General features: G+C 38.0%; 1 protein-coding gene across 1 annotated transcript in view; it reads left to right on the top strand.

The window, feature by feature from the left end:
- LOC149223750 (sister chromatid cohesion protein PDS5 homolog A-like) overlaps positions 1-20,336 on the top strand; it is a 328,487-nt gene that overhangs the window by 272,916 nt on the left and 35,235 nt on the right. The window contains exons 29-31 of the mRNA XM_089387987.1: positions 19,875-19,926; positions 20,037-20,123; positions 20,220-20,257. Coding sequence (XP_089244113.1) covers positions 19,875-19,926; positions 20,037-20,123; positions 20,220-20,257 — 177 coding nt within the window. The remainder of the gene's footprint in view (positions 1-19,874; positions 19,927-20,036; positions 20,124-20,219; positions 20,258-20,336) is intronic.

Raw genomic sequence — 20,336 nt, 5'->3', positions numbered from 1 at the left:
CCTGTGAACACTGAATTTACCAATTGAACTCCAAATTCACTCATGAAGATGCTGCAGAGACCCCTATCAACCTCTCAATCCGCACCAGAGTCATTCAAACTTCTGCAATAGCCGTGAACCTCGAATTTGAAGCTAATTCACCCAATTCGAGGTATTTGAAGGTGAATTTACCAGACAACCCTTTCAATTTGAAAATGTTCAGTCTGTGGAGTGCTTTAATTAAGTAAAATTAATTGAAATTGCTTTAAGTTTAAAAGTCTCTGTCCAAACCCTTCTGAAAGCTTCTAGTTTCCATCAAAACCTCTAAATAAACCTGTGAAACCCAAATTCAAATCCACAAGAACTGAATGATGGCTGCCCCTGTCGCCATAGATGTTAGACCTATCACAACTCCCCATTTGGACCTAGACCACCTCCCCCTGGTGGACAGGGCTTTTTGAATCAGAGATACAAGTGCATATGAGGTCCTGTTCAAAATTCATTGTTTGAGTAAAGATAGATATCTGAACCAGTCTGATGACATTGGCCTTTGGGACTCCAATTTGCCCAAATACCAGTTTCCCCAAGTACATATCTTTCTTGAAATTGTCCATACGTGCCATGCCTGTTACATTCCCAGTCAAAGAGCTATAATGTCCCCTGACCAGAAAATCTTGTTTATTATCACAGCTGAATCAGTTAATGAGATGTTGCAAGTCCAACCAGGTCCAAACCTGACCCTAGTCTCCATTGGGGATTTGTTAGACCTGTACACCAAGCTGACTCCCTCTAGACTGGCCCAAATGTTCCAATCTTTCATTGTAGAAGAACAACACATTCCTAAAGATGCCCCTCCATATGTTTCTGCCATTTTCTCTGAAAGGGGCAAGCATATTGTGACTATGATATCATGTATTTTGGGTTGTACCACTGATGAATTTGTTGATGAGATCGTCCTAGCCTTCATTTCCATTTTCACCCCAGGAAAGCCTCTTGCTACTTTGTACAATTATGGCCAGTTCATAGCTGAGAGAATGCATGAATAGTTTACTAGAATGCACATTGAGCGAGTATTCAAATACTCATCTGTACTATACCATATGTTTTTATATTATTAGTCAGACAGATTTCCTTTCACCCTCCAGAAGTTGGACAGTAGAGGCCGGCCTAGGTCTGTCATATTTTGGACACCATTGTTTCACAAGTATTCATCACCATACACTTATACAGACTTCATTGAATCTTTTGTTCATCCTGTCAAGACCATGTTGACAGGAAGTCCTCCACCCAGAATAAGCCAAGATATCAAAAGAGTCCTCCAATTATCCAAGCAAAGTAAGGTGGGAGATTGGTACCTTTACCAAAACCACACTGAAATAAGAATCTATGGTTGCCAGCTAGCCCCATACAAACTCCCCAAATACCTCCCCATGAGGTTATTTGTTCTAAAGTATTATAGGAAAATAATGAACTCTGATGAAGTCAATTTTGTCTCAGCCAAGAAAAGAACCCAGTTCAAAGTTAAAAATCAATTAGGCCCTTTCATTTGCAATTCTAGAGAAGCAAGGCAGGAAGTAGATCTGATTCTGCAACAAATGAAGTTCCAAAACAGTTTCATGTGGAGATATGACCCTCAAGGGTTTATGACCAAACTTAGACAAAAGGTCAAATTGGGGCCTTACATTCATCACCCCATACCAGAGATAGAAAGATATGCCAATCAATTTGAGTGGTTGGAGAACACTCTCATAGACAGGGATAATACAAAGGTAAATGTTGAAAATACCTTGATTGATCTAGAGAGACAGCTTGATGAAAACTCATTCCTGCAGGTACCACAGCAAGAAGCAACCATGAGTACCCCTACAGTTTTGCAGACTCCTCAGAATGAGGAAAAGAATCCCAAGAGGAATAGAGAGGGAGCCTCCACTTCAAGCATGGACACATCCAATGTGCAGTATGAAGGCAGCTAGAGCAAAAGGCCAAGGCTCAATCCTATTTCAGAATAGGAAGACACAGAAGGCTCAACAGAAGTAACTAATACTGAGTTTGACATGAGCAGGGGCACAACTCCATCTGGAGAAACATAGGAGCCATCTACCTCACACACTCAAATGTTAGAAAGGCAGCTCAGTGTAGAAGTCTCCTCATTTGGTAGGCCTGCTGATAAAGATAAGGACATAAAGGACAGGTTCAAGGAAATCAAGATGAGAAATGAGAAACTGAAGGCACAGTCTTATGCACAGTATCTCAAGCTTACACCTACTAATCAAACTAGGTTGATGTCAACTTTTGACATCAAGGAGGGAAAAATGCAAATGTCCTTCATAAAACCAACTGTACAACAGCCAAGGACATCAGCAGATTACAAAAAGATTGATTTTGAGGTATTGGCAAGGGATATTCATCCCATTGACCAAATTGAATTTCACAAACAGGTTGGAGAAATGATTTACTCCACCCTTACAGGTAAAGCCATAGCTGCCCATCAATTGCAGAATTCATTGACCAATATCTCAGCTTAGTATTAGTTGGAGAAGGCCTCCTCACAGGCCAAAGACACCATAATCAAGTCTTTGGAAGACTTAGTGATTGAATTGGGACATGATCCCAAAGATATCAAAGCCACTGAGCAACTAATTAAGAAAAAGAATGATGACATTGCAACACTCAAAAAGCAATTGAAGATACCTCAGCTGCAACATCCCCAGACACAGGAAGTCTTGGAAAACCAAACCAGACATGAAGAATTGATGGACTTAGTCCTAAAATTAAATGATCAGTTAAGGGAGATAGAGAAGGAATTGGATAGTTTAATCCAATTGAAGCAGACTGATATTGCCACAACATCAGTGAATGTCATCCCAATAGTCTCAATAGCTGTTCCTTCCACATTGGCTCCCACAGCTCCTATGGCCACAACACAACAGGTTTCAACAGAGTCTACATCAGCAGCAAGTACATCAGGTGAAGAAACAACAAAGTTGGTTAGAGCTATGGAAGAGATGTGCATATAGGCAACAAGGATGAACAAGCTGAAAGAAAAGGTGACAAGCTTGGAAACTGATTACAAGCTTGCCAAAATCATGCACAAAGAAGAAGTGCAAAAAGCTGCCAGGATAAGTGAGAGTTTTAAAGCTTTGGAGAAGGACCTAACATTGAAAGAACCCCTTGGCCAGGCCAAGGAACTATTATGGGCCAATATCATTCACTCTGTCAATGATATTTGGCCATCTATTCAGGTGATTTTTGAACAGATAGATTTAATAAAGATGGCTACAGTGGCCATCCAAAGAGTAAAAGAAGAATTAGGAGAGATGCCCGAAGATGCCACCAGAATTATCCAGTTCCTTAACAATAAAAATAAGTATGAGCTTCAGGCATTGGAAATAGAGGACATGACAGAAACAATTTTGGGTGTGAGAAAGGTCCTCTCCAAGAGAAACCTAATGTTAAACTGGGAGGAAAAGTGTCAGAATATGCAGGTATCCATTGACAGATTTATGGCCAAGTTTCAAATTTTGAGAGAGAAAGGGTTACCCAGACCCTTAGTAATAAATGACAAACTCATGACACAACATGATTACAACAACAAAATCAAAGAGCTAGCAAAAGAGCAGGTCAATACATCATCAATCAAGGCATTGCCAACAGGCAAAGTACTTTATCAAACATTTGAAAACTTGTTTTACCTCCAGCATGAGGTAAAACACTTGTTTATCAATAAGCCTACTTTGCCAAGTACACTGATGTAGATGAAATATATAGAAGGATGCTAAAGATCCAATTACCTGATGTTGAAGCGTGGGAGAAATTAACTGATTTACTATAAGAAATCTGCAGTAAAAGGGTTAATGTACAATAAAAGTAAAACAACCAGGTAAAAAGATGAAGACATATTAGCAGGGTCAAAGAGTATAAGTCTCAAAGTATATCAGATAAAAGCCAAAAGTAAATGAAGCTTCCAGCGTAAAAGATCAAACAACAAAGCAACATAAAGGGCTAAAATCAAACCATAAAGGCCAGCAGTGCCAAAATAAAAGGGATAGCATGAAGCAGTTCAATAGCTGTCTCTATCTTCTTGTAAGAAGATATTTTTATTTCCTAGATTAAATCTCAAATTAGTTTGAGATATTTTGTAATAATTTTTGTATAAATACTTCACAATTCGAAGTATGTAGGGTGGATTCTGTTAGACATTTGTATAGACTTTTTGATCAAGAAGAACCAGAAGGTTATTGTATCAGTTGATGAGCCAACAAGCTGGATTGATTAATAAAGATCAAACTGTTCCAAGGATTCATGTGTTGAGCGAATATCAGACAAGTATTTTCATGTGTCTTTGTCAATTTCTCAAAGTTATTCATAATCTTATATGTGTTTCAATCTAAATGCTATAACTGGAAATATATTTCAGAACTTGTTTAAATCACACTCTGTTTTAACAGTTAAGCATTTGAATGTTTTCTTCTGATATTTAAATTAAAGAATTCTTAATTGCTTTTTAGTTTAAATTGATTTCATCAATAATCTAGATTAAAGGATTCTTAACTGCCCTTTGATTTTGATTACCTTTGCCTTCCTCATTCATTATCCGGGTCTGAGAACCCTTAACTGTTGTCTCACCCCGAGTGAAACCCTTTGACCCCTCTGTCTCAAACAATTTGAAATACACTCTGCTATCTTGCCCTTGAAACATCCCCTTTAGTGAGTTTATCCAGCCTTGCTTCCTTATCAGTTGACTCCATAGCCCAATGGTCTGAAAGACATCAATTTATCCATCTGTTTAAGAGATCCCATCACCCAATTTTAAACAAAATCAAAACCCCTTGAACAATCATAGCTAGCCTAAAACAACTTAACTAAAACAAAGTTAAATCTTAAAGAGAGAGCCCTCTCTGAGCATCAGGAAGGCTAGGTCCTGATCTCCAAAAGTGGATAGTGATTACCTTTGGTTTTTCCTTTTTCTTACTTAAAAGGAATTACTAGATTGATAACACAATCTTTAGATATGATTCTAAAAATTAATCATGCTTGACAATAAAGAAATCAATACCACAAAATTCTCCCTTTAAAATTTTACACTTAACACAAAAAGACACTAAGGAACTTTAGATTAGAATTTAATTATCCCTTGGGTAAATTTTTAAGGTGCTAAGCTTATGAAACAAATTTAATGTGGCAAATGTTTAATTAAATTTTTTAATGTGACCAAAGATAATAATCAAAAGACCTTAATTAAATTTAATTTTTTGCCACATAAAAATTTAATTTTTCAAATGTGAAAGCATAAATTTTCCTTTCGATTTAATTCCTTAGTAATTTCAGAGTCACAAAAAATGAAAATTTTCAAATTTTTTAGTTTTTTAAATGTTCTTTTAAACAAAAATCAAATAAAAATAAAAAAGGAAATCAAAACTTAAATAAAAAAGAAAAAGAAAAAGAAAAAATGTAAAAAAAAATCAAATCAAAATAAAAATTAAAAAAATCGAAAAAAATAAAATGAATTAATGTAAAACCTAAACTAACATAAATAAGAGAAATCCAAATTGTAGTACTCATAAACTTATATACGGAAAAACCAGAACAGAAATACAGTAAGCATGAAGAATTTAAGTTTGTACTTACCTTAACTGCTGCTGATTCTGCTACTGAACCGGTGTCGTTGATGATGTCGCGGCTATTTTGATCCAATTTCCGGGAGACCAATTCCTCCCAGCCAGACTGAGCAGATGGCTGCTCAATGCGGTAAGCTTCTCGCAGAAGCTCACTGCCCCCGTGCCCAGAACCTCAGGCCGATTAAAGCTCTTCCACTGGTAAATCTTATCCCTCTGGTTTGTACTCCTGATTTTCAGCTCCTGTCCTCCACTCTCGATTTTTTCCCCCCCGTGTTCTCAGCCTCATCCCTGCGTTTTATAGCCAGGGCTAAGCGGTGGCCGCCCTGTACACCAGCGACTCCGCCGCTTCCTCCTGTGGTGACAGCTTCCTCCAGCATGAGTCATCCTCCCGCACAGGTGTTTATGGGGAGTATCCAGGTTTATACTTTAGCCTTTTACATTATAACTTTATAATATTTAGTATGTACCTTATCACTTTATGTATGTTTGTTTTCTTTTAATATAAACTTTAGAACTTTTAGGTTAATTAATTTTTGATATTAAAACTTGATTTTTTTAATTTTATTTTATAAATATCATTTAATGTATATTTATACAGGGCATATAATATGAGTATTTAAGGATGGGTCGTTACGTACACTCCCCCTTCAGAAAACTTCGTCCCGAAGTTAGAGTTTAAGTTAAAGGTTTTAATGGGCATGACTTTCCCTATCCAGGTTCCCACGCTATTTTAAAATCACCCTATCTTTCCTAATCTCTTCCGCTCCCATCCTATCCGTCCTCTACTGGAGTATGCCATGGCGTCAATTTTACTTACCTAACCATTCATAAACACTAAGGTGACAGCGTCGGCTATACCGACCTGATTCCCAGTATGCATCCAGCAGTCATCATCACACGTCTAGGGGAGCGTGACTCGCACAATCCTCCCATGACTCCAGGGTTCGGAGGAGAAACGGTGGGTAACACCTCCACCCCTCCCAGTAAAATTAGGGCTACTACCCTATCATAGAATCACTTTGAGCTTTAACTGTTCTGAGGTTCTGTCATCACGTGGTCATCTCGGAAATTGGATCATTTATCTGCAATCATACACTTACCCATGCATTTGTAAAATGTGCATCAACATATTCAAAATAACTCATGTATTATTCACATATGACACTACAGCATAACATATTTTGCCATATTCCATGCATGTATTTTGACTTTCATCTAGAATGTATTCACTTCCTGACTTCCATTCCATTGTTCATATTGACATGCATAAATAAAACAGATTTATAATGTCTTAATTTCTATCAGAAGTAAAATCATTTAATGGCCTTTAACTTTACCTTGACAACTATAATTTAGTAAAACGAACCACATATATCGTTTTGGTATCCATGTACCAGCAGAAATTAAACATATATTATGTCGCAAAATTTCACGTTTATCTATAATCATTCAAAATGTTCCTGAGTCTCTGATTGCAGTGAAGTAAATATATACTAGACATAGTTTAAAGTTCTTCAAAATGGACATAAAGTAGGGTATCTCTGACATATGTCCTCTGTATTCTCCCAAGTTGCTGATCCAGGACTATACTTGTCCCATTGGACCTTAACTTGGTCCACCAGGCGGTTCCTTAGCTGTCGAACTCTACGTTCCAGTATACGTAATGGTTCGACCGTTATGACTCTCTCGTCCGATACCTGCAATTTTTTCCATTGGAGGTTATGAGATAGATCAGCTATATAATGTCTTAATACAGAAACATGAAATACATTATGAATTCTATGCAGGTGAGGTGGCAAGGCAAGACGATAGGCAACAGGTCCCACTCTTTCCACGTCTTTAAATGGCCCAATAAATTGGGGTGATAACTTTGTCCCTTTTCCAAATCGAATAGTACTTTTATTTGGCTTGATGCAGATGAAAACCTGATCCCTTACTTCATACCTCCTATCAGTTCTATGAGCATCAGCATAACTCTTTTGTCTATCCTGGGCTTCCTTTAATCGCTGTCTAATTTGTCTTACTTGCACTTCCATTTCATGGATTAACTCTGGTCCTATTATCACTCGATCTTCTAACCTGTCCCAACTTAACGGTGTTCTGCAAGGTCTGCCATATAAAGCTTCAAATGGAGGCATCCCAATCGAACTGTGGTAACTGTTGTTGTATGCGAATTCGACTAAGGGTAAATACTTTTCCCAGTGTGATTGTTGATCCATCACATACATTCGCAACATGTCTTCAAGTACTTGATTTACTCTTTCAGTCTGCCCATCAGTCTCAGGATGGTAAGCAGTGCTTAAATTTAGCTGAGTACCTAAGGCTATTTGCATGCAAGTCCAGAATCTCGAAGTGAATCGCGAATCTCTATCGGATATAATCTTCTTAGGTACTCCATGAAATCTGATAATTTCATTTGTGAATACTCGAGCTACGTCAGCAACATTGTAAGTATCTCTTACCGGAATGAAATGGGTGCTTTTTGTTAATTTATCCACAACTACTAGAATGGCATTGTGTCTTTGAGAAGTAAGAGGTAGTCCAGTGATAAAATCCATAGAAATGGTCTCCCATTTAGACATAGGAATGTCGTGGGGTTGTAAGAGGCCCGCTGGGTGACAATGATCTGCCTTTACTTGCTGACATTCCAAACATTTTGCAACAAATTGAGTGATATCCCGTTTCATACCTGACCAAAAGAAGAGTTTCTTGGTGTCCGCATACATTTTCCCTACTCCAGGGTGAGCGCAATATACTACTCTGTGGGCTTCCCTAAGGATGGTATATCGAAGATTTTTATCATCAGGAATATACATCCTTCCATGGAATCATAAGATTCCATCGTTTTCTAATTCATATCCCTCAAATTTAGATTCTTTTGCCCTTTTACCCTCAAGACTCGCTCTCACTTTTAAATACCAGCTGTCTTTTATAAGATGATCCAGTACTTGTTGTCTTAAGTCCAGTTTAATGGGTATGAGAGAAAATATCCGACGTCTCCTGCTTAAGGCATCGGCTACTACATTTTCTTTTCCCTTAATGTATGATATTCCGAAGTCATACTCACTTAGGAATTCACTCCATCGCCTTTGCCTGACATTTAAGTCTCTTTGGGTGAACAAATATTGTAGACTTTGATGGTCGCTTTTAAGTGTAAAATTTCGTCCCACTAGATAGTGTCTCCAAATCTTTAAAGCTAGCACTACAGTGGCTAATTCTAAATCGTGAGTAGTGTAGAGTTCTTCATGAGGTTTTAACTTTCTGGAAGCATATGCTATCACTCCCCTATCCTGCATCAACACTGCACCCAGCCTTTGCTTGGATGCATCAGTACATACCGTAAAGTCTTTGCCCATATTAGGGACTCTTAGGATTGGTGCACTGGTGAGTAGCCTTTTGAGTTCAGAGAATGCTTTATTACATTCCTCGGTCCATTCATACTTAACACCTTTACGCTGAAGGGTTGTGATTGGCTTTGCGATTTTGGAGAATCCCTCCACAAATCTCCGGTAATAACCGGCTAAACCCATAAAGCTTCGTATCTCATGTGCATTTTTCGGTATTGGCCATTCCATGATCGCTTTTACCTTCTCAGGATCTACTGAAATCCCTTCACCTGATATGATGTGACCCAAATAATGAATCTTTTCTTGAAAAAAAGAACACTTGGATAGTTTTCCATATAACTGACGTTCTCTAAGGCAGGACAATACTACCCGCAAATGATCTTCATGCTCTTCCTCATTCTTGGAATAGATGAGAATATCATCTAAAAAGACTTGCACAAATTGATCAAGATATTCTCGGAAAACACTGTTCATAAGATTCATGAACACGACTGGCGCATTTGTTAACCCAAATGGTACCAAAGTAAATTCATAATGTCCAAAACATGTCCGGAATGCAGTCTTAGAAATATCATTTTCAGAAATCCTTAGCTGATGATATCTTGATCGAAGATAATTTTTTGAAAAGACAGCAGCTCCTTTCATTTGATCGAAAAGATCATCGATTCGAGGCATAGGGTATTGATTCTTCACTGTAGCTCGATTCAAGTCTCGATAATCTATGCATAATCTTAAGGATCCATCTTTCTTCTTCACAAAAATTACAGGAGCGCCCCAAGGTGATGTACTGGGCCGAATATGCCTTATATCGAGTAGTTCCTTCAATTGGATTTGCAATTCCTGAAGTTCTGGAGCTGTCATTCTATAAGGCGTTTTAGAGATCGGTTGGGTACCTGGTTTTAATTCAATAGTGAGATCCAATTCTCTTACCAGGGGTAATCCCGGTAGTTCCTTTGTAAATACATCCGGGAATTCGACTAACACCGGATATTGTTCTAAGGATGGCCCTTTTTCTTGGCTTACTTCTTGAATTGCATAAGCCTGACAACCTTTTCTTAAACAACGCTTTACCTGCATTGCTGAAATGTAGCGTAAAGAAACTTCCCTCTTGATTCCTTGAATTTGGATTACTTCTCCCTCATCATTTATGCCCAGAATCCTTTTCCCATAACAGTCCACCCAAGCTTGGTGAGCTTCTAGCCAATCCATACCTATGATAAGATCATACGTTCCTAAGGCTGTGACATAAACTTTCAGTTTAGTCGAACAGACCCCTAGGTCAATTTTGCATTGATCCACACTCAAGCCCATGGTTTGGAGTTCTCCTGAGGCCATTTCCACTTGGTGGAAATCATTTTGTCTACGAGCTGCCAACCCACATTTGTTTAATGCATATGACGAAATGAAACTATCTGTGGCCCCAGTATCAAATAAGATTTTGAGTTTTATACCGTTGATAATACTTGAAGATTCCACTACAGTGGATTGATGGGCTGCTTGGTCATGGTTGACTACCGCATGAATTCTATGATTACCTCGATTGGTTGATATCGGCTCCTTCCCAGTCCTATGTAATATATTCGATGAAGCTTCTGGGCAGTCACGCTGAAAATGCGGTTCCCCACATCCCCAACAATTGAGCTGCATTGATCCTCTTGAATCAAGGTGTGAATTTCTAGAGAACGAGCTTCGTCCTCTCATGTTGATTCCTCTCGCACTTTTTCCTCTACCGACAGTCCCTCGCGACGCCCATGGTCTGGTGTTGGATGATTCTGCGGCTATGGTGTTTACTGCCATGGGAGCTCTTGTCCCCACATTTGGGGTAAACCTGTTACCGTAAGGTGGCCTCGAGCTACCTCCTCTGAAGAAGTTCCGGGGAGCCTTCCCTGGAAATCCTGATTGTAAAGGCCCTGCTGGCCCCATATCTTTTTTGACTCCAAGGTGCTCTTCTGCATAACGACCACATTCGACTGCCTCGACTACTGATGAGGGTTTCCACATGCTTACCAAGGCTCTGATGCGAGGATTTAACCCAAATATGAAGCGTTCAGCTTGACGTTCATCAGAATCTAAGTAGTGAATGTATTTTACAAGTTCCATAAACCTTATCTCGTATTATTCCACCGTTTTATTTCCCTGAATTAATGTATGAAAGGCTCTGGCTTGCTGTTGTTGGAAGTATGGAGGCAAATACTTTGCGCGGAACCTTTCCTCAAATAGTTCCCAAGGGACATTATCCGATGTAAGGTGCAGTTGCTTTTCCAGATTTCCCCACCAAATCAAGGCACTTTCCTTTAGTTGAAACACGACAATTTTTGTTTTTGCTGAAGACGAATATTCTCTTAATCTAAAGCATCGGTTCATTCCTTCCAACCATGCTTCAGCGCGTTCACCTGCTCGACCTCCTGAGAATTTTGGGAGTCTAATTTTCTGAAGCTCCCTAGAAATGTCTTCTCTCGATCTTCTGGGCTCAAAATTATTTGGTTCCGCTGAACTGGTGGCTACATGTTGAAATTCCCCTTTGGTTTTGGCCTTAGTTGATTCTTTTAATGTTTCCAATAAGGCCTCCAAAGAATTCATTATCACAGTCAACTCTGGCGCTGGGGCGATTGATGTTGATGATGGTCTTGGCGGTGACGATGGTGATGGGGATGATGATGGCGACGGTGGCGGCATTAATGGTGGTGATGCTGCCTGATCACGTCGTCGTCGCTCATACGTCCTTACCATTGTAATGGTTCCTGAACACATAATAAAATTCCGTAAAAATTTTGAGGTGGATAACAGAATTTTAACACACAATTTTCTTTTGCAACTTCACATTCATAAACGGGTATAGTTTTGCTATTTTTACCTGCTAGGCGGATCTTACTGGTACCGAGGTCAAGGAAGGTGGTCTCGCGACCTCCTTGTCCTAATGCAGGGTATTCTATCCTAATATGAATAATGCAGAAGTGTATGGATATTAGCTCCTAAGGTAAGACACCTAAAGTTTATTTACCTAATAACATCCACAAAATGAAAATGTTAGATGTCTCGTTTACAATGTACATCGGTAACATACCTGTCATATCTCAATCTGACTATTACATTTAAAGAAGGTCATACATAATTATTTTATTATTTCTAGTCGTGGTAAATTATCTGATGCGAATGATTGAGTAGATTCTTTTATCTTCACCAATTAAGAGGTCTACTGTCTATGTGACTAAATAATGTATGGGTACTTTTGTAATTTTCTTAATATCATATATATTCTACTTTATTAATTCCTTCTATGACATGGTTTAGTATTTACTAAGTCCTCCAAAGGAAGGATGGGGAGGTGTTCTTGTACTCCAGGAGATGAATTAATAATACCCGGGTACTTTATGCATGGTTCTTCAAAAGTTGCAGACTGAGAGAAACACCAAAGGAAGAAACTGTAAAATAGGTGTTTTGGGAACTGTATTGCTTCTTGAACCTATTGGGTATGGGTCTCTCAAATTACACCCTTCTTAGTTGTTCCTTTCAAATGGAAACTGGCAATTCTAGGAGACTATGAATGATCAAACAACATACAGGGAACCTATCAAGTTAGATTTGTTTACTGCTAAGAAACATAAAAGGAACCTGTTAGAAGGGTTCACTTTCCCCTGGGAGAGGTGTACAACAACTTGTAATGATAACTAGTCTAATGCTTGTCTTGGACAGTTTGACTGTATTTAAAATTGGTTTGGCAGAACAGAATCAACCATAATATATGTGCATAAAAAGATGTAGACTCTGTCCAGACTGGTGCTAAGATGAATGCATTGGCTCTGTTCACAAAAGTTGGGAGGGAGAGTTAATTGCAGTACTATACAAGGCAACTGATGGTCTTGCAGTTTGCTGATGTAATCATTCTTTTTACTATAATATAAGATAGCTTTCCAGAGGGAACAATAGCAATATTGTCTATTTATCTGATGGCTTGCTGATGTAATGCTATTTTTACCTGCAATATAAGTGGTTCATAAAGGCTGCATGCTAGATTATTTCAAGGGCTTATTAATTTACTTTAACTAATTGTAATGTTAGGCTTAGTGAAAACAATATACTCCTGAGTCCTTGCATGCATATATTGTTGAACCAGGATAACACTATGTTCATGTGGTTGGATAGATAAATCCCACAGTGGATGGAGGTTTTTATCTCTAGCCGAGAAATTGCCATTATAGCTCTTTCCATTGTTCCTCTATTCAAACAGAACTCAGTTTACAGGCTTGCAAGAATCTTTTAGTAGCAATTCCTAGATTCAGTGGACAGATTTACATCACTGTTGAGAGATTTCATTGCCAGCACAATGTATTTGTCTTCACTTGGTTAAGAACTTGATGTCACACATGTTGAGATGACAATCAGTGCAATCATAATTGAGAGCAATCATGCTATATATTGCTGTTATAATATTGCCGAGACATGTGAATACTAATTTCATACATGGCATAGTGATATGATCAATATAAGAGATACCCCTAGGAATATCTCAGTTTTCCTACTAAAATTTCTGCGTTTGCTTAGTTTTGTCAAACAGTTTGCATGCACATGACTGAAGGTGCATTTTTGTATATTTTTCAAATAAAGTATACACAGTACAAAATAAACAGACTGAAAATACTTCAAAACAACAGTAACCTCAGCGCTGTCTAATGGTAACTATCGATGGAGTTAGGATTTGTTTCTAGCGGAGACGCATGGTCAAGTCCATCTGTGCCATGTCAAAATAGAACGATCTGTGCCATGTAGCGCAGTGGTGAAAATTATAAATGTCACACCGCAGTTCAGGTGTTCGATCAACAGCGGCAATAGAATGAGTAAATAAAATACATAACACAAATAATAACTAGTAACATGAGTAAATACTTAACACTTATCTTTTCCTGGAAATTAATCACCAAACTGGCTGCAAATAAGTAATTCACCACTCAACCATAGGCGTCTGAGCTGGATAACACGTGCTAGCCAGGCTGTCCGAGCAGTTCGGATGCAAAAGAGTAATTCACAACCCAACTGAAGATGTCTGTTATAGACGCCACCCAAAGCTGGGCTATGGAACCATAATGGCGAAGAGATATCTATCTATCGCATGTAACTCCAGAAAGTTGGTTAGCGGTTGTTGTGAGATCACTTGGAAACTAATGGGTTGCACGTTCAAACCACGTAGATTTCCAATCCACAATGCTAGAATCAACGTTACTTTTATTGCTAATGGCAATTTAACGTCGGAGGTCTGAAATTTAATTTATCAGGAATATCGGGGAAAAATTAAAATAAAATATCAAAATTTATCGAGAAACAAAAAAAAATACAAAGAAAATAGGAGCAAGGCTCCTCCATGATAAAACTAGGCTCCGTGAACAACGCGTCTCTAGACGTAACGTCTGAAAAAAAACGCTAATCAATGTTTCCAGGTTCGAATCTCGCAAAGTCATTCAGTTTGCAGACAAAACAGGAAAGGGTTTATGCAATTTAAATGGTAGATACGTATAATTACAATACGAGCCAGCACGGAAATGATCCCTAAGCTGGCCATCGATGTCGCTCAATGCGGACTTAGATTGATATCCGACGCCATCTGGTGCGAAGGCGACGACACTTCGTTGAAGCGCACGAAGCGCCCTACTCCTCCTTCTACCCCCAGTTTGGCACCGAATCTGTGGTAACAATTTGTTCACTAAATGTGAAGCCGACAGCCTTACTGTTCCGAATAACTTACTGAGACAACCCCTCGAATATGCCGCGTATTCTGCAACTTCTAGGGTTTATACTATTAATATTGGTAGAAATTGGAAGCGAATCGGTAAATCGGTCTGAATTTGCTAATTTAGGCTGGCCAATCTTCTCTGATGCGAATAGCTGGGTAGGGTTTTACATCATCTTACACACAGAATAACTGTGGGTCGGATTTTGTTTAAAGAACACTCGACTTGATGTGAGGAGTCTCAGAGTGATGATGCAGCCATGATGGACGCAAATCCCGTACTGGTGGTATGAAAAACCCTCAGTACAAGATACTTAACCTGTACCAACAGTGATGCGGAAGCTTTAAAAAAGAGAAATGGGTAAGGCAGCAACACAACCCTGTTACGATAAAGTGAAGCTTACACGGACCACAACGCAGGCCCTATGAGGTCGAAAGGGTTTGAACCAACGCTCTGATACCATGTGTAGTACTCATAAACTTCTATACGGTAAAAACCAGAACAGAAATACAGTAAGCATGAAGAATTTAAGTTTGTACTTACCTTAACTGCTGTTGATTCTGCTAACTGCTGCTGATTCTGCTACTGAACCGGTGTCGTTGATGATGTCGCGGCTATTTTGATCCAATTTCCGGGAGACCAATTCCTCCCAGCCAGACTGAGCAGATGGCTGCTCAATCCAGTAAGCTTCTCACAGAAGCTCACTGCCCCCGTGCCCAGAACCTCAGGCCGATTAAAGATCTTCCACTGCTAAATCTTATCCCTCTGGTTTGTACTCCTGATTTTCAGCTCCTGTCCTCCACTCTCGATTTCCCCCCCCCCGTGTTCTCAGCCTCATCCCTGCGTTTTATAGCCAGGGCTAAGCGGTGGCTGCCCTGTACACCAGCGACTCCGCCGCTTCCTCCCGTGGTGACAACTTCCTCCAGCATGAGTCATCCTCCCGCACAGGTGTTTATGGGGAGTATCCAGGTTTATACTTTAGCCTTTTACATTATAACTTTATAATATTTAGTATGTACCTTATCACTTTATGTATGTTTGTTTTCTTTTAATATAAACTTTAGAATTTTTAGGTTAATTAATTTTTGATATTAATACTTGATTTATTTTATTTTATTTTATAAATATCATTTTTATTTATTTATTAATGTATATTTATACAGGGCATATAATATGAGTATTTAAGGATGGGTCGTTACATACACTCCCCCTTCAGAAAACTTCGTCCCGAAGTTAGAGTTTAAGTTTAAGGTTTTAATGGGCATGACTTTCCCTATCCAGGTTCTCAAGCTATTCTAAAATCACCCTATCCTTCCTAATCTCTTCCACTCCCATCCTATCCTTCCTCTACTGGAGTATGCCATGGCGTCAATTTTATTGACCTAACCATTCATAAACACTAAGGTGACAGCGTCGGCTATACCGACCTGATTCCCAGTAGGCATCCGGTAGTCATCATCACACGTCTAGGGGAGCGTGACTCGCACAGTCCTCCCATGACTCCAGGGTTCGGAGGATATACGGTGGGTAACACCTCCACCCCTCCCAGTAAAATTAGGGCTACTACCTGCTATTACATTGAAAATTTAAATTATTATTCAAACCCCAGTGACTGAGCAAGATACCTGTACTCAAATCACTCTTCAGAAGCTATCATCAATGGCTTTAGAAAAAATTATGCATGAAATAAAACATCTTACAATATTCCCATGAAGAGTAACACCAGTAGAATTTAACCCCAAAGTCTTTCTTTATTATCCAGAAAAAGATTACACCAGAGCTTTTTGCTAAGCACACGACTCAAAGATTGGATGGATCGATTGACAAATGACCTCCTATTTAAAGATAAATCTTCCAATGGCTAGTTTGAGTGATCGTCGTCAAAGTAATCTCGACCGTTGATGAATATCAAAATTTCTTTTAATCTCATCCATTGAAATATTTAATTTTTTGAGGAAATTCAAAATTTTCATTTAAATGCATTTTAATTAACTCAAAAATTAAATTTTTGAGTTAATTTTCCCAAAAAATTGACTTTGACTTAACCCCAGGGATCAAAGGTTTAAAATTTATCAAAATAATTAATTTACTTTAGTCCCTGGACCTTTTAAAATTTAATTTTTTAGGACCAACGAATTTTGCTTTTGGAGAATTTAAATTTACTTAGGACCTAGAATTAATTAAATTTCTGGCTAAGGATTTTAATTAATTTTGGGCCAAAAAAATTAATTAATTAACCTATGAGGGGATAAATTATTTTCCAACCCTCAAAACATTTTACATCATGATTTTCATATTTTTTTACATTATAAGGGAGAAAATCCTCAAGATATTTTTTTACATCATCTCAGAAAATCCATTTGTAATAGACCCTCACAGATTACCCATTTCCGCGACACAAGTATAATCCAACAGACCAAGTAATTTGTAATAAAATAATCTAACCAAATAGTTAGGATTTTCCCCAATTATTTTTACATAGATTCGATCTAAAACACTAAGACTCGCCTAAAATGCTAGTGACAAAATCCATTTTATATTTGGGGTAAGACTAGAGGGAAAAACTCTGTCGATTATTCGAAAATGAATCGGTGAGGCGAAAAACCTCCTAGAATGGAGATCGTCACTAGAAAGGTAGGTTTACCTAGGTCGTTACATACATGACACGGGTCTGTTGAGATTATTTACATTATAGACATGCATAATTGGTTTACATAACATCTTGGAAGTCAGGCTGATGATGGTAGCTGGACAACACAGACACATCGATCAGGCACTATCCCTTTTGCGAAAAAGGGGGTGTATTTCTATGGGTCGTTGGCATGTAGTGGTCAACAAGGGTAACACCCAATAATAATCTTAGGCACTAATGTCACTTCTCAACCTCTTAAGAATATATAAAATCAACCTTTCTCTTTGCTGTTTTTAATTCTAGAAATTATTAAAGTAAAAATCAGATTTCAGATTTGTTCTCTTAAGCCTCCTTTTTCATTCCTTGTGATCACTATTTGGCTGGCTTATGGGTTCTTAGGGATTCGCTTCTTAAGCCAAAGAGAAGTCGACCAAAAGTGTGTGAAGGATCTATCGTGGTGACATTGCACAATGGTTCATTAGTGCCCTAGGGTCTTATGTGGTCTTTAGGACTTTCATCTGAGGAAGTAAGTGTTTTGGTGGTAACAGAAGGAACGTCTTCATCTTCCTCCTCTACTTCCAGTATTGTTTATGTTAAAACTTAAGACACAGACTGTTTCCTCTATTGATGAGGATTTGTAACCCTCCTTCATGTTGCATAGACTTATGCCTTTGGCCATTTGTCTGGTATTTTAGGGTCTTTTTATTTATATTTTAGCTCCTAGGATTTGCTTCCATACTCCCACATTTTCACCATTGGATTGTCTTTCTGAGTCCTATTGACCTACATTCTTGGTCCATAGTAGACATTAAGAAAATTACTTATCTTCCATGTTGTCATTTCCTCATTATTTCTATTTCTTGTTATTTTGCTCATTATTTCTCTCCGTTTTATTTATTTACTGGTTGACATGTCATTCATGAGAACTTCCTTCAACCTTCATATTTTGACATTCATTTGCTGTTAACTTCAATTAATTATGTTGAGTATAATGCTTATTGTTTACCTAATAATTATTTATTCTTCTTTCTTTTTCTTCATTAAAATTAGTACCATAACGATATATTTGGTAAGTCGTGTGTTCTAGACAAATTTGGGAGCAGTATTGACTGGCTAAACAGTTTTCGGAAGACCTATTTCAGGAAGTTCCAGTTATAACGTAATCACACTATGGAGACATAAACTATCAAAGTTGTGCAGCTAAACAAGGCTTAAGGTAGTATATACTATATGTAGTGTCATCCATTTACATACTTGAAAGAGGGATGATAAGATAGTACAAGATAAAATAATATTTTAATCTTGATTGAATGACCACAAAAGTAGGTCAAGAGACTGATGAGTACAAAAGATCCAATAGAAAGTGGGAACACAGTGGGAACACAAAAGCGGCTTCTACATAAATGTACAAGGAATCTAACAAACAAGGTCCCTAAACGTCTGAGCCATAAAGGACTATGGTCTAGATGGTGAGCCTGCAAGTAACATCTTAGATGAGATTTCCTGGAAATGTTGTTAGAAACACTACCACCGAAGCAAGGATAAGGACATGTTGCCCTTGTTGATACAGGGCTAAAGAGTATGCCTGAATCTAAGATGAGGTTCCAGGAATTGCACCCCCAAGTATGTGTTGTTGCTGGTGATCTTGATCTCCTTTCCTTTGAAGAAAAAATGATGATGTAGGAGGAACTTTGTATTGTTGAATATCATAGCCTTGTAATCTTTGTAATAGGGCCTCTTGTGGAACCAAATCAAAGGCTTTCCGAAAATCTACAACGAAACAGATAATGCATCCGAAGTTTAGTCAACATATTTTACTTCAAATTTTCTTTCTGATATTAAATACTTTTTAGAGTTCTATAGAGTGCAAGGGATTTAGCGGAACTTTCTTCCTTGCCATTAATTTCTAGCTGTATTCTATTTTGGTGGAAAATGTAGTATTTTCTTTTTATGGTCTGACAATTTGTTTTAAAACTGAAGATGTCATGACTCGTAGAAAGGTGATAACATTTCTTTAAAGACTGCAGTTTGCAGTTTACAATTCTGTATTTTAAGTCTCAATGTCTGTTGTTGGATGAGTTACGTGCATCCCTATTGATGCAACAATGATGAAGAGGTCAGACTTGTTGGCTTTGTCCTATACCAAGGTGTTTGATTATGCTATTAGAACTGTAATAATACAGACTTTTTCACTGTATAAATTTTCCTTATTATGCTATCAGGGTTCAGAACTGTAATAGGGCAAATTGTTGGTCCAATGCCATGAAATAGTGCATGCCTATCATGCATTATCTATGAAAACATTTGTTTCATGATTTTCAAGAAGTCGAAATGATTGTTTGTTTCATAAGAAGACAGGTGTGAAGTTGAATCTCCCAATTATAACTGGGGATGTTGTGGAATCTGTCTTATATGATTATACCAAGTATCTATTAAGACTCTGATCTCCTTGGCAGCCTTTTGATTTTTTGAGACAGTAATTTTTTTTTCCCTTTTGAATTGAGGAGAGGAATATCGGCTGTGGAACTTATTGCTGCTAATGAAATGCTTACAGCTTTCCTGTTACTTTGAGCAGGTTTTATGTGGGAATTGTGGAATCGTATGATCCTGAGTATAGAAGACACAAAGTATTAGCAAAATACTTTTCACCATGAATATTTTTTACTGTGAAATAAGCTCTATTTTATTTTATTCTTTTTAATGTAGGAAAATTTTGATCTAAATTTCATGGTGTTAGGTGATGTATCGTGATGGAGATGTGGAAGTTCTAAGACTTGGGAGGGAACAGTGGGAACTGATCGATGGTAACACTATGTCTAAGAAGGTTTGTCGGAAGTTCAAACTTATTAATTGTTTACCTATGACAATTATCAAGTGATTGGTAGGTTTCTAAGGAAATTCTTGATTTGTTTCTTTGCAGGTGACGAGGACAGAAGTTAAATGTGCTACATCTAATGGGTACCTATCAGATACATTTCCATTTAAGTGATAGAAAATTGTTGAGATATTGGTTTGTAAGTAGAATCCTTTTCTTATG

The sequence above is a fragment of the Pinus tabuliformis genome, chromosome Q (genome assembly GCF_031772625.1).
Source record: "Pinus tabuliformis cultivar Carrire ecotype Pingquan chromosome Q, CPIR1, whole genome shotgun sequence".
Classification (NCBI taxonomy): domain Eukaryota; kingdom Viridiplantae; phylum Streptophyta; class Pinopsida; order Pinales; family Pinaceae; genus Pinus; species Pinus tabuliformis.
Note: the sequence above shows the minus strand (reverse complement) of the source record. Positions and strands in the feature narration are given on the sequence as shown.